The sequence below is a fragment of the Salvelinus namaycush genome, chromosome 6 (assembly GCF_016432855.1).
Source record: "Salvelinus namaycush isolate Seneca chromosome 6, SaNama_1.0, whole genome shotgun sequence".
Taxonomy (NCBI): domain Eukaryota; kingdom Metazoa; phylum Chordata; class Actinopteri; order Salmoniformes; family Salmonidae; genus Salvelinus; species Salvelinus namaycush.
In genome coordinates this window covers 39,520,919-39,533,632 of record NC_052312.1, presented here as the reverse complement: position 1 = coordinate 39,533,632, position 12,714 = coordinate 39,520,919, and the positions used below count along the sequence as shown (strand labels likewise).

At 45.0% G+C, this 12,714-nt stretch overlaps 1 protein-coding gene across 2 annotated transcripts in view; it reads left to right on the top strand.

The window, feature by feature from the left end:
* LOC120049986 (GAS2-like protein 3) overlaps positions 1-4,132 on the top strand; it is a 31,433-nt gene extending 27,301 nt beyond the window's left edge. For both annotated transcript variants that reach the window (XM_038996546.1, XM_038996545.1), the window contains exon 9: positions 1,495-4,132. In XM_038996546.1, the coding sequence (XP_038852474.1) occupies positions 1,495-2,766 (1,272 nt within the window). In that variant the 3' untranslated portion in view covers positions 2,767-4,132. The remainder of the gene's footprint in view (positions 1-1,494) is intronic.
* The last annotated feature ends 8,582 nt before the right edge of the window (positions 4,133-12,714 follow it).

The following is a 12,714-nucleotide window of genomic DNA, read 5'->3' as shown; positions in this document are numbered from 1 at the left end:
TGAGACCAACCCTACTATATAGACTAGAGAGTCCTGTAGACTTGAGACCCAACCCTATTATATAGACTAGATAGTTCTGTAGACTTGAGACCAACCTGCTATATAGACTAGGTAGTCCTGTAGACTTGAGACCAACCTACTAGATAGTCCTGTAGACTTGAGACCAACCCTATTATATAGACTAGGTAGTCCTGTAGACTTGAGACCAACCTGCTATATAGACTAGGTAGTCATGTAGACTTGAGACCAACCCTACTATATAGACTAGATAGTCCTGTAGACTTGAGACCAACCTACTAGATAGTCCTGTAGACTTGAGACCAACCCTATTATATAGACTAGGTAGTCCTGTAGACTTGAGACCAACCCTACTAGATAGTCCTGTAGACTTGAGACCAACCCTATTATATAGACTAGGTAGTCCTGTAGACTTGAGACCAACCCTACTATATAGACTAGAGAGTCCTGTAGACTTGAGACCAACCCTACTATATAGACTAGGTAGTCCTGTAGACTTGAGACCAACCCTACTATATAGACTAGATGGTCCTGTAGACTTGAGACCAACCCTACTAGATAGTCCTGTAGACTTGAGACAAAGACATTTTGGGAAAGTAAGCTTAGTACCGATGTTGGGTATTTAAGGCTGCTAAAATGGTGATACAACTGGAAAGTAAAAAGCCGTGCCAAGTGTAAAACGCAGCGGTGTAGGATAAAGGAAGGAGGAAAGGTCTGTCTGTTGCTCACGGTTCTACACAGCAGCAGATCACACCCTAAGCTCATTAGGGAAGCAGAGTGGATCTTGTTAGTACTGGACCTACAGGAGGGATTACATCATTATTGGCCAAGGTACAGCGTTAACACTTCCCTCAAACAGCAGCTGAAAAATAGATGGTAGCTGTAGATAGTAGTTGGCAGCACTGTAGATATTAGTTGGTGGTAGTAGGAGTGAATAGTGAGCGGTTAGTTGTGGTGGTAGTAGGAGTGAGAAGTGAGTGGTTAGGAGTGAGTGGTTAGGAGTGAGTAGTTAGGAGTGAGTGGTAAGTAGTAGGAGTGAGTGGTAAGTAGTAGGAGTGAGTGGTAAGTAGTAGGAGTGAGTGGTAAGTAGTAGGAGTGAGTGGTAAGTAGTAGGAGTGAGTGGTAAGTAGTAGGAGTGAGTGGTAAGTAGTAGGAGTGAGTGGTAAGTAGTAGGAGTGAGTGGTAAGTAGTAGGAGTGAGTGGTAAGTAGTAGGAGTGAGTGGTAAGTAGTAGGAGTGAGTGGTAAGTAGTAGGAGTGAGTGGTAAGTAGTAGTAGTAGTAGGAGTGAGTGGTAAGTAGTAGTAGTAGTAGTAGGAGTGAGTGGTAAGTAGTAGGAGTGAGTGGTAAGTAGTAGGAGTGAGTGTAGATGCTGGTCTCAAGAAATAGTTAAGTAAAAAATAACCATGTTAACCCTTTAAAGAGACCAACTGCAATGTCTCACATGTGTCCCTGTCACTCTCTCTCTCACTGTGATAGATGCTGCATGGGAAGCATGTGATGGTGCGTGTGGGGGGTGGCTGGGACACCCTAAGGGGTTTCCTGCTCAAGTATGACCCCGGCCGGGTGCTCCAGTTCACCACTCTGGAGCAGAAGATCCTGGCATACCAGAAGGGTCCACCGGGCCACGGCGGCCACGGCTCTGCAGCAGCAGCCCCTCCACCTGACATGGACCCTCTCGCTGCAGTCAACCTCATCCCCTCGTCTTCTTCCTCGTCTTCCTCTGGTTCGGCCTCCAAAGCCACCTGCACCCCCGTCTCGACCCCTACTCTGCCCAGGAAAGCAGCCGCAGCACCCAAAAAGATCCTGCAGATGCCCCTTCCCTCCCCCAAGAAGCCCACCCAGAAGCCCTTGCCAATCCCCAAGAAGGTGGCTGCTGTGTTGCCCACCCTGTCTTCGCAGCAGGGCCCAAGCCCTTCCATTCACAGTGGCAAGAGCCAGCAGACGGCGCCTCTGCTCCATTCCTCTTTTTCCTCAGCCGTGGCTCCTTCTGCCCCCAAGCTGAAGCTCAGACCGTCCCCTCGTGGCGCCCTCTCCCAGCCTCGTAGCCCTGTGTGCCCCGAGCCCTCCCGTAAATGTCCTAAACCCTCCTCCACTCCATCCACCCACACCTCCATCACAGTGCCTCGCCCCGCCACAGCCCCATCAAGGGTCCCCTTCCAGAAAGAGGGCCGACCCCCAACCGGCGCCACTCAACGCCGCCTGTCTCAGAGACGGCCCGCCTCCCCGGCCTCGCGCCTTCGTCTGGATGCTGCCAGACGGGTCCGTCCAACCCCCCGTGTGACTGTGCCAACACCCAGGCCGGCAACAGCCCAACCCGCCAGGACACTAACCCCTACCTCCAGGACTGCCACAACAGCCCTGCCCAAATCCACCATCTCACTCCCCAAGAGCAAAGACACCACAGCCAAAAGCCAGGCCCAAACCAGGGCCATCCCCAAAGTGGTTGTGCCTCTATGTGGCGGCACCCCTGGGCCGTTACCAGGGGCCCCTAGTGGCTCTACTGCTGTTGGCAAGACCAACCAGAGAACGGTACCAACTGCCCAGAGGGCAGTACGGAGGCAAGCGCCCTCTACCATCACCCCCTCTCTCAAACCGCAGCCCACCAAAACGGCCCCCCAAAATACCAGCCCCAACATCAAAGCCCTCCCTTCCCAAAAGAGCACTGCTCTCACAAAGAAGACCCAACTCAAGAACAAAAGCGAGGACCCTTATTTTGAAATGAACGGTAGAAGGCATCAGAAGACGTGAGACGTAGTTGGGGGACGTAGTAACGTGACGGGGAGGGACTGTACTGTCCTACTGAACATTAGTGCTTCCATCACGGTATTTGTCTGAATAAGTCCCCAACCAGGATTCTGGGGAACACCAATGTCCACACAAATATATACCCAACCGGTTACAGATGCAGCAACTGTCAAGACACACGCCAGTGTGGAACTTTCAAAACGCCATTTGCACCGCTACCATCTTTACATTTGTTTCTCAGTTGGTACGATTTTCTTTGTTACTTACCTTGTCATTTTATTGTCCTGTTGTCGAAAGCTCATGCTTCAATAGCATTTGACAATAAGTATGTTTTTATACTGTCTTTGAATGGGTTGAGAAGTGAGTGATACTGATTTTATCTGAGGTCAGCTCAATTCAGTCTTAAGCCTAACACAGAAACACTCAATGGAAGCATTGTAAACCAACATCCCATCACCAGCCTTTTGTTTCTTATCCTTTTTCCATCATTTTGAGTGTTTTTGAAAGCTTTCTAATGTCTATTCGTATGTCTTGAGGTTCCCTAGAGGGCTCTACCTTTGTCCATCTGATCTGATACATATTTTTCTCTGCATATAAAAGTTATACTTTTTAAACATTGGCATTTTCTTTTCAGAAAGGGTCATTTCTGTGCAGAGCTAACTAAGGCAGCACACTTTGAAAATGTTAATTATTCATTACAAAGCAGGTTATTGTAACTAAATGTTTGACAGGAAGTATAACTGGACTGAATGTTTGTGCTCGGTGTGGATAAGCTTTTCATTGATGGAGGTTTGATTGAATATAGACGTTTGTTTTTCTTTGTCACAGACTGGATGATGATGGGGTGTTTTCCATTTTAGAGGTCAAATTAAGCACTGTTGTAATGTTTCTCGTGTGCCTTTAGAAATGACTGTTGCTGAGTGGCGTTAGAATGTACTAGAAACTAGGGTTTTAATATTTTTTACAAATGAGAATTGCACAAAGTACAAGTTTTTTTTATTTTTTATTACATGGTCAAATCTCAAATGAGTTACTACTGATAATATGCCTGTTACACATCCTTTGAACACGTCGAGGCGATGGCAACTAAAGGACAAGCAAAGCCATTAATCATTTTCCAGAGGGGGAAGTTATCGTGAGGTAGATTTTAATTTTGTTTTGTCATCTGAGTCTTTTCATTGATCATATTTTTACTTTTCTATGTGGTCTTCATGTCTAAGTTACTTTGTCTGTTTTCTTGGTCAGCACTTTATGAAAACCTCTTGGTGTGTTTGTCACTTTGAATGTTGATTCTGTTGATTTGTGTTGTCTGATCTACCTTTGTTACATTGTCCAATAAAAGGCCAAACGTTGGCAGACTTCCAGCAAAACATGTCTGTGCTTCATAATTGACAGTAACATTTGAAGTCAGTGGAAATGGTATTGATATTGACTTCCAGGAACTAAGCATACTCATACCCTTTTCACACTTGTGCTAACCCCAACCGTACGGAGCTGGCTTTCACATGGTCCTTTCCAGCACAGTTTTAGCAACTACAATGGATGTGTAACCAGGCTGGCACAGTAGAGCTTGGCTTGGCCTAGAATAATCCTAGGGTTTGGCTCAGTAGTGTGAAAAAAGGTATGCGTAGATGTACAGATATGTGCAGTATAAAGTACTAGAAGGTCTTTGAAAGTTGAGATCTGTGCCGTCAGAGTAGAGCCATATACTTAGTTCAATAGGGATTCATATACTTTCCACAATAGTCCTTGGTTACCACTTCATTTACTTGATCAGCTCAGTGATGACTGCTTTGAGGAACATTTTTACTTAATGTGATGGTTGGTTGTCTCAGCTGGGGACCTTAAAGCAGCAATCAGCAGTTGAAACGATAACAAATCGTCCTCCCCGTTTTGGTAAAAAGCTGACTACTGGGGCTGGAGAAATGTAACCAGTGAAATTCATAGAGCTATGGTTGCAAGGAGTGACCTTCCATAATATACAAAGGCTAGTTTTAACCATGTTTTGAGGCTATATGGTGTTTATACTTTGTTTACAAAGTAAAACAAGCTTGTATTTTGGATTCTGATGGGGTATGACAGTTGAACTAAGCTCATGAGGCATTTACACTGAGTGTACAAAACATTAGAAACGCCTTCCTGATATTGAGTTTCACCCCACTTTTCCCTCAGAACAGCCTCAATTCGTCGGGTCATGGATTCGACAAGGTGTCAAGTGTTCCACAGGGATGTTGACTCCAATGCTTCCCACAGTTGTGTGAAGTTGGCTGGATGTCCTTTGGATGGTGAACCATTCTTGATACACAGGAAACTCATGAACATGAAAAACCCAGCAGCGTTGCAGTAGACACTCAAACCGGTGCGCCTGGCACCTACTACCATACCCCGTTCAAAGGCACTTAAATATTTTGTCTTGCCCTTTCACCCTCTGAATGGCAAACATACAGAATCCATGTCTCAATTATCTCAAGGGTTAAACATCCTTAAAGTGTTGTCAATAAGGGATCATCGATTTCACCTGGTCAGTCTGTCATGGAAAGAGCAGGTCTACCAAATCCATTAATTTTAATATGTTGATTACTTCTCCTTGCCATTATCATTCACCTGATAAGACAAGATGTGTTGCTAATGTAACGGATGTGAAATGGCTAGCTAGTTAGCGGGTACGCGCTACTAGCGTTTCAATCAGTTACGTCACTTGCTCTGAAACCTAGAAGTAGTGTTGCACCTTGCTCTGCAAGGGCCGCGGCTTTTGTGGAGCGATGGGTAACGACGCTTCGTGGGTGTCAGTTGTTGATGTGTGCAGAGGGTCCCTGGTTCGCGCCCGTGTCGGGGCGAGGGGACGGTTTAAAGTTATACTGTTACATTGATGCTGTTGACCCGGATCACTGGTTGCTGCGGAAAAGGAGGAGGTTGAAAGGGGGGTGAGTGTAACGGATGTGAAATGGCTAGCTAGTTAGCGGGTACGCGCTACTAGCGTTTCAATCAGTTACGTCACTTGCTCTGAAACCTAGAAGTAGTGTTGCACCTTGCTCTGCAAGGGCCGTGGCCTTTGTGGAGCGATGGGTAACGATGCTTCGTGGGCGACCGTTGTTGATGTGTGCAGAGGGTCCCTGGTTCGCGCCCGTGTCGGGGCGAGGGGACGGTTTAAAGTTATACTGGTGGGGTGGGGTGGGGTGGGGTCGCTGGGCATGAAAAGGTTAAAGATCCCTGCTCTAGATGTCTCTGTGTACAATGTGTTATGTCACTATATTTATTCCCAGTAATTATATCTAATAAAACTTGTTTTTAAATATAATTTGTTGAGGGAGACTGTTGCGTTACAGCCTGAATTTAAAATTGATTAAATATAGATATTTTGTAACTGGCCTACAAACAATACCCCATGATGTCAAAGTGGAATTATGTTTTAACTGAAGACCTGAAATGTCTTGAGTCAATAAGTATTCAACCTCTTTGTTATGGCAAGCTTAAATAGGTTCAGGAGTAAAAATGTGCTTAAAAAGTCACAATAAGTTGCATGGACTCTGTGTACAATAATAGTGTTTAACATGATATTTGAATGACTACCTCATCTCTGTACTCCATGGCTGTGATAGGAGAAAACTGAGGATGGATCAACAATATTATAGTTACTCCACAATTTTTATTTTATTTATTTAACCTTTATTTAACTAGGCAAGTCAGATAAGAACAAACTCTTACTTACAATGACGGCCTACCAAAGGCTTCCTGCGGGGACGGGGGCCTGGGATTAAAATAAATAAATAAATACAACATAAATCTAGGACAAAATACACATCACAACAAGAGAGACAACACAACACTACATAAAGAGAGACCTAAGACAACAACATAGCAAGGCAGCAACACATGACAACACAGCATGGTAGCAAAACAACATAACAACAACATTGTAGCAACACAACATGGTAGCAGCACAAAACATGGTACAAACATTATTGGGCACAGTCAACAGCACAAAGGTCAAGAAGGTAGAGACAACAGTACATCACACAAAGCAGCCACAACTGTCAGTAAGAGTGTCCATGATTGAGTCTTTGAATGAAGAGATTGAGATAAAACTGTCCAGTTTGTGTGTTTGTTGCAGCTCGTTCCAGTCGCTAGCTGCAGCGAACTGAAAAGAGGAGCGAACCAGGGATGTGTGTGCTTTGGGGACCATTAACAGAATGTGACTGGCAGAATGGGTGTTGTATGTGGAGGATGAGGGCTGCAGTAGATATCTCAGCTAGGGGGGAGTAAGGCCTAAGAGGGTTTAATAAATAAGCATCAACCAGTGGATCTTGCAATGGGTATACAGAGATGACCAGTTTACAGAGGAGTATAGAGTGCAGTGATGTGTACTATAAGGAGCATTGGCGGCAAATCTGATGGCCGAATGGTAAAGAACGTCTTGCCGCTCGAGAGCACCGTTACCTGCCGATCTATAAATTATGTCTCCGTAATCTAACATGGGTAGGATGGTCATCTGAATCAGGGTTAGTTTGGCAGCTGGGGTGAAAGAGGAGCGATTATTATAGAGGAAACCAAGTCTAGATTTAACTTTAGCCTGCAGCTTTGATATGTGCTGAGAGAAGGACAGTGCACCGCCTAGCCATACTCCCAAGTACTTGTATGAGGTGTAATACACCATGACAGCGCAATACACAAGGGGTGGAACAGTGGCAAAGGTACCCACAGGACAAACAGAATAATATTAGTCTGATGAGAGATTAAATAGCATTAATACAACAAAAATAATTCTAAACACTTGTTAGACTTGTTCTTGGTCCTGGAGCCCTTCAATCCAAATGACGGTTAAGATCTTAAGTTGCAGTTTCTTTTCATTTTTTCAAGCTCGAAACGCTCAGAGGTAGTAATAACACCTGTGGGAAGAGGGGCATTCTTCTTACCAAACCACATGACCTTTGTTTTGGAGGTGTTCAGAACAGGGTTAATGGTAGAGAAAGCTTGTTGGACACTAAGAAAGCTTTGTTGTAGAGCGTTTAACACAAAATCCAGGGAGGGGCCAGCTGAGTATAAGACTGTATCATCTGGATATAAATGAATGAGAGAGCTTCCTACTGCCTGAGCTATGTTGTTGATGTAAATTGAGAAGAGCGTGGGGCCTAGGATTGAGCCTTGGGGTATTCCCTTGGTGACAGGCAGTGGCTGAGACAGCAGATTTTCTGACTTTATACACTGCACTCTTTGAGAGAGGTAGTTAGCAAACCAGGCCAAAGACCACTTAAAGACACCAATACTCCTTAGCCGGCCCACAAGAATGAAATGGTCTACCGTATCAAAAGCTTTGGCCAAGTCAATAAAAATAGAAGCACAATATTGCTTAGAATCAAGGGCAATGGTGACATCATTGAAAACCTTTAAGGTTGCAGTGACACATCCATAACCTGAGCGGAAACCAGAGAATACCCAAGAGAATACTATAGACATCAAGAAAGCCAGTTAATTGGTTATTGACAAGTTTTTCCAACACTTTTGATAAACAGGGCAAAATAGAAATAGGCCTATAACATTTAGGATCAGCTTGATCTCCCCCTTTAAATAAAGGACGAACTGTGGCTGCCTTCCAAGCAATGGGAACCTCCCCAGAAAGGAGAGACAGGTTAAAAAGGTTGGAGATAGGCTTGGCAATGATAGAACTGAGATAAAGATAAAACCCTAAAGAAGAAAGGGTCTAAACCATCTGACCCAGATGGTTTTTTGGGGTCAAGTTTAAGGAGCTCCTTTAGCACCTCAGACTCAGTGACTGCCTGCAGGGAGAAACTTTGTAGTGGGGCAGAGGAAAAAGAGGGAGAAGCATCGGGGATAGTCGCATTAGAAGGGGTGGGAGATGAGGAAATGTTGGACAGGCAAAGAGGCATGACTGAGTCAAATAGGAATCATGACTTAATGAAGTGGTGATTAAAGAGCTCAGCCATGTGCTTCTTGTCAGTAACAACCACATCATCAACATTAAGAGACATGGGCAGCTGTGAGGAGGAGGGTTTATTCTCCAGGTCTTTAACCGTTTTCCAGAACTTTTTGGGGTTAGACCCAGAGAGAGAGAACTGCTCCTTAAAGTAACTAACTTTGGCCTTCCGGATAGCCTGAGTGCACTTATTTCTCATTTGCCTGAATGAGAAATAAGTCAGCTTGAGTATGCATGTGCCGAGTCTTTCGCCAAATGCAATTCTTGAGGTGGAGTAACTCTACAAGATCACGGTCGAACCAGGGGCTGATCCTGTTTTTAATTCTAATTTTCTTTATGGGGGCGTGTTTGTTAACAATACCACTGAAAATATCAAAAAAGAAGGTCCAAGCGTCTTTGGCAGAGGGGAGATCAAGCTGATTCTATACCATTTTACAGAGGCCAGTTCATGAAGGAAGGCTTGCTCATGAAAGTTTTTTAGCAAGCGTCTATGACAAATCAGCACAGGTCGTTTCACTGAGCAGCCATTACGAACACAGGCTATAAAACAGTGATCACTAAGGTCATTACCGAAAACACGAGACTGATACCTATCAGGATTATTTGTGAGGATAACATTGAGGAGAGTAGCCTTTTCTGGGTGTTTGGAGTCATACCTTGTGGGATTGGTGAAAATCTGAGAAAGATTTAGGGAGTCCCATTGCTTTAGGACTTGGTCAGGTGGATTAAGCATGTCCCAGTTTAGGTCACCTAGCAAGACAAATTCAGACTTAGTGTAAGGGGCCAGGAGAGAGCTTAGGGCAGGTAGGGTACAGGCCGGTGCTGATGGAGGACGATAGCACCCAGCAACAGTCAACAAAGAGCTAAACTTAGCAAAATAAGAAACGCCCCTTTTTCAGGACCCTGTCTTTCAAAGATAATTTGTAAAAATCCAAATAACTTCACAGATCCTCATTGTAAAGGGTTTAAACACTGTTTCCAATGCCTGTTCAATGAACCATAAACAATTAATGAACATGCACCTGTGGAATGGTCGCTAAGACACTAACAGCTTACAGACGGTAGACAAATAAGGTCACAGTTATGACAACTTAGGACACTAAAGAGGCCTTTCTACTGACTCTGAAAAACACCAAAAGAAAGATTCCCAGGGTCCCTGCTCATCTGCGTGAACGTGCCTTTGGCATGCTGCAAGGAGGCATGAGGACTGCAGATGTGGCCGGGGCAATAAATTGCAATGTCTGTACTGTCTGTACTAAGACAACGCTACAGGGAGACAGGATGGACAGCTGATCGTCCTTGCAGTGGCAGACCACATGTAACAACACCTGCACAGGATCGGTACATCCGAACATCACACCTGCGGGACAGGTACAGGATGGCAACAACTGCCAAAGTTACACCAGGAACGCACAATCCCTCCAGCAGTGCTCAGACTGTCCGCAATAAGCTGAGAGAGGCTGGACTGAGGGCTTGCAGGCCTGTTGTAAGGCAGGTCCTCACCAGACATCACCGGTAACAACATCGCCTATGGGCACAAACCCACCGTCGCTGGACCAGACAGGACTGGCAAAAATTGCTCTTCACTGACAAGTCGCGTTTTTGTCTCACCAGGGGTGATGGTCGGATTCACGTTTATCGTCAAAGGAATGAGCGTTACACCGAGGCCTGTACTCTGGATCGATTTGGACGTGGAGGGTCGTTCATGGTCTGGGGCGGTGTGTCACAGCATCATCGGACTGAGTTTGTTGTCATTGCAGGCAATCTCAACGCTGTGCGTTACAGGGAAGACATCCTCCTCCCTCATGTGGTACCCTTCCTGCAGGCTCATCCTGACATGACCCTCTAGCATGACAATGCCACCAGCCATACTGCTCGTTCTGTGCGTGATTTCCTGCAAGACAGGAATGTCAATGTTCTGCCATGGCCAGCGAAGAGCCCGGATCTCAATCACATTGAGCACGTCTGGGACCTGTTGGATCGGAGGGTGAGGGTTAGCGCCATTCCCCCCAGAAATGTCCGGGAACTTGCAGGTGCCTCGGTGGAAGAGTGGGGTAAAATCTCACAGCAAGATCTGGCAAATCAGGTGCAGTCCATAAGGAGGAGAAGCACTGCAGTACTTAATGCAGCTGGTGGCCACAGCAGATACTGACTGTTACTTCTGATTTTGACCCCCCCTTTGTTCAGGGACACATTATTCAATTTCTGTTAGTCACATGTCTGTGGAACCTGTTCAGTTTATGTCTAAGTTGTTGAATCCTGTTATGTTCATACAAATATTTACACAGTATGTTGAAAATAAATGCAGTTGACAGTGAGAGGACGTTTCTTTTTTTGCTGAGTTTATTTGAAAGTTTAGTGCTTAAAACCAGCAAATCAAATTGTTTGGGGACAGACTTGATGGAGACAACCGAGCACTGAAGGTGATCCTTGGTAAAGAGTGCCACTCCCCCACCTTTTGAAGATCTGTCTTGCCGAAAAAGGTTAGAACCAGAAAGGTTAACACCAATATTCAAAACACTCTTTCTTAACCACGTCTCAGTGATGACCAACACATCTGGATTGGAGCTGTGAACTCACACTTTCAACTGATCCATTTTAGGTAATAAGCTTTTAGTGTTAACGTGCAGAAAACCCAGGCTTTTACGAGAGCAGAAATCAGTGAAGCAGATATCAGAGCACAAGTCAGAATTGGGCTAGCAACTATAGATGGGCCAGGGTGTACATACGCATTTCCAGATATCATCAACAGTAATGCAATCAAGGCACGGCAGAGGACAGGGAGAGATCTGCAGTGCTGATTTATGACATCTGAATGTGCATCAGATGGCAACAAGATCATATTGTACAGCAATTTCATCAGGTAACATGAATACAAAGCCGGCGAGAGGTGGTTAGAATAGGATGGGAGGCCAAAAGTCTGTGTAACCAGCAGAGAGTCAGAGTCCCGAGTGTGGGAACAAACATAGTCTGTCCCACGGTTGGGTAAAGAAAGTTTGTAGTCAACAAAGTATGCAGGAGTCATGAGGCAAATAGCAAAATGCACAAGAAAAAAAGTAATATTTAAAGACTTGGGGCTAGCCATTGTAAGTTCAAGTCAGTCGCCCCAACAGTGCGTGTGTGCTGGAGGCGAGCGAAAGCTCGGGAGAGACGGGTGAGTGTGATGGAGGTACCTGTACCAGACAGGGGGAGACAGGCCAGGGCAGACGGTGAACAGATCGCCAGGTGGAATCCAAGCAGCAGTGCAGCAGGCAATGGGAGTAGGTGTAACAGTAGGTGTCACACCCACTTGGAAGAAGCTTTCTTGTAGAAAATGCCAGTGAATGGTCTTTGGACAGCAAGACGGGGCTTCAGAGGACGCTTCAAGGACTCCTGACACTTGTTGGGCCCAAAGGCCTTTTACTTCACACCTTAGTGCTAATTGAATTTGTATCTAGCTCAGTTCCAGGTTGGAATGGTGTCCTCAAGTCTCTGCTGTTTGTTGGCTAGAGCATCCTCCCAATACTAAATGACAGAGTGAAAAGAAGGAAACCTGTACAAAATAAAAATATTCAATATCCCTTTGAGCATGGTGAAGTTATAAATTACACTTTGGATGGTGTATCAACACACCCAGTCACGACAAAGTTACAGGCCTTCCTTACTCACTTGTCAGAGAGGAAGGAAACCACTCAGGGATTTTACCATGAGGCCAATGGTGACTTTAAAACAGTTACAGTTTAATGGCTGTGATAGGAAAACTCTGAGGATGGATCAACAACATTGTAGTTACTCCACAATACTAACTTAAATTACAATGAAAAGAAGGTAGCCTGTACAGAATAAAAATATTCCAAAACATGCATCCTCTTTGCAGTAAGGCACTAAAGTAATACTGCAAGAAATGTGGCAAAGCAATTACATTTTTGTCCTGAATACAAAGTGTTACACATTACTGAGTACCACTATTCATATTTTCAAGCATAATGGTGGCTGCATCACGTTATGGGTTCGCTTGGAATCCTTACGGATAGGGGAGT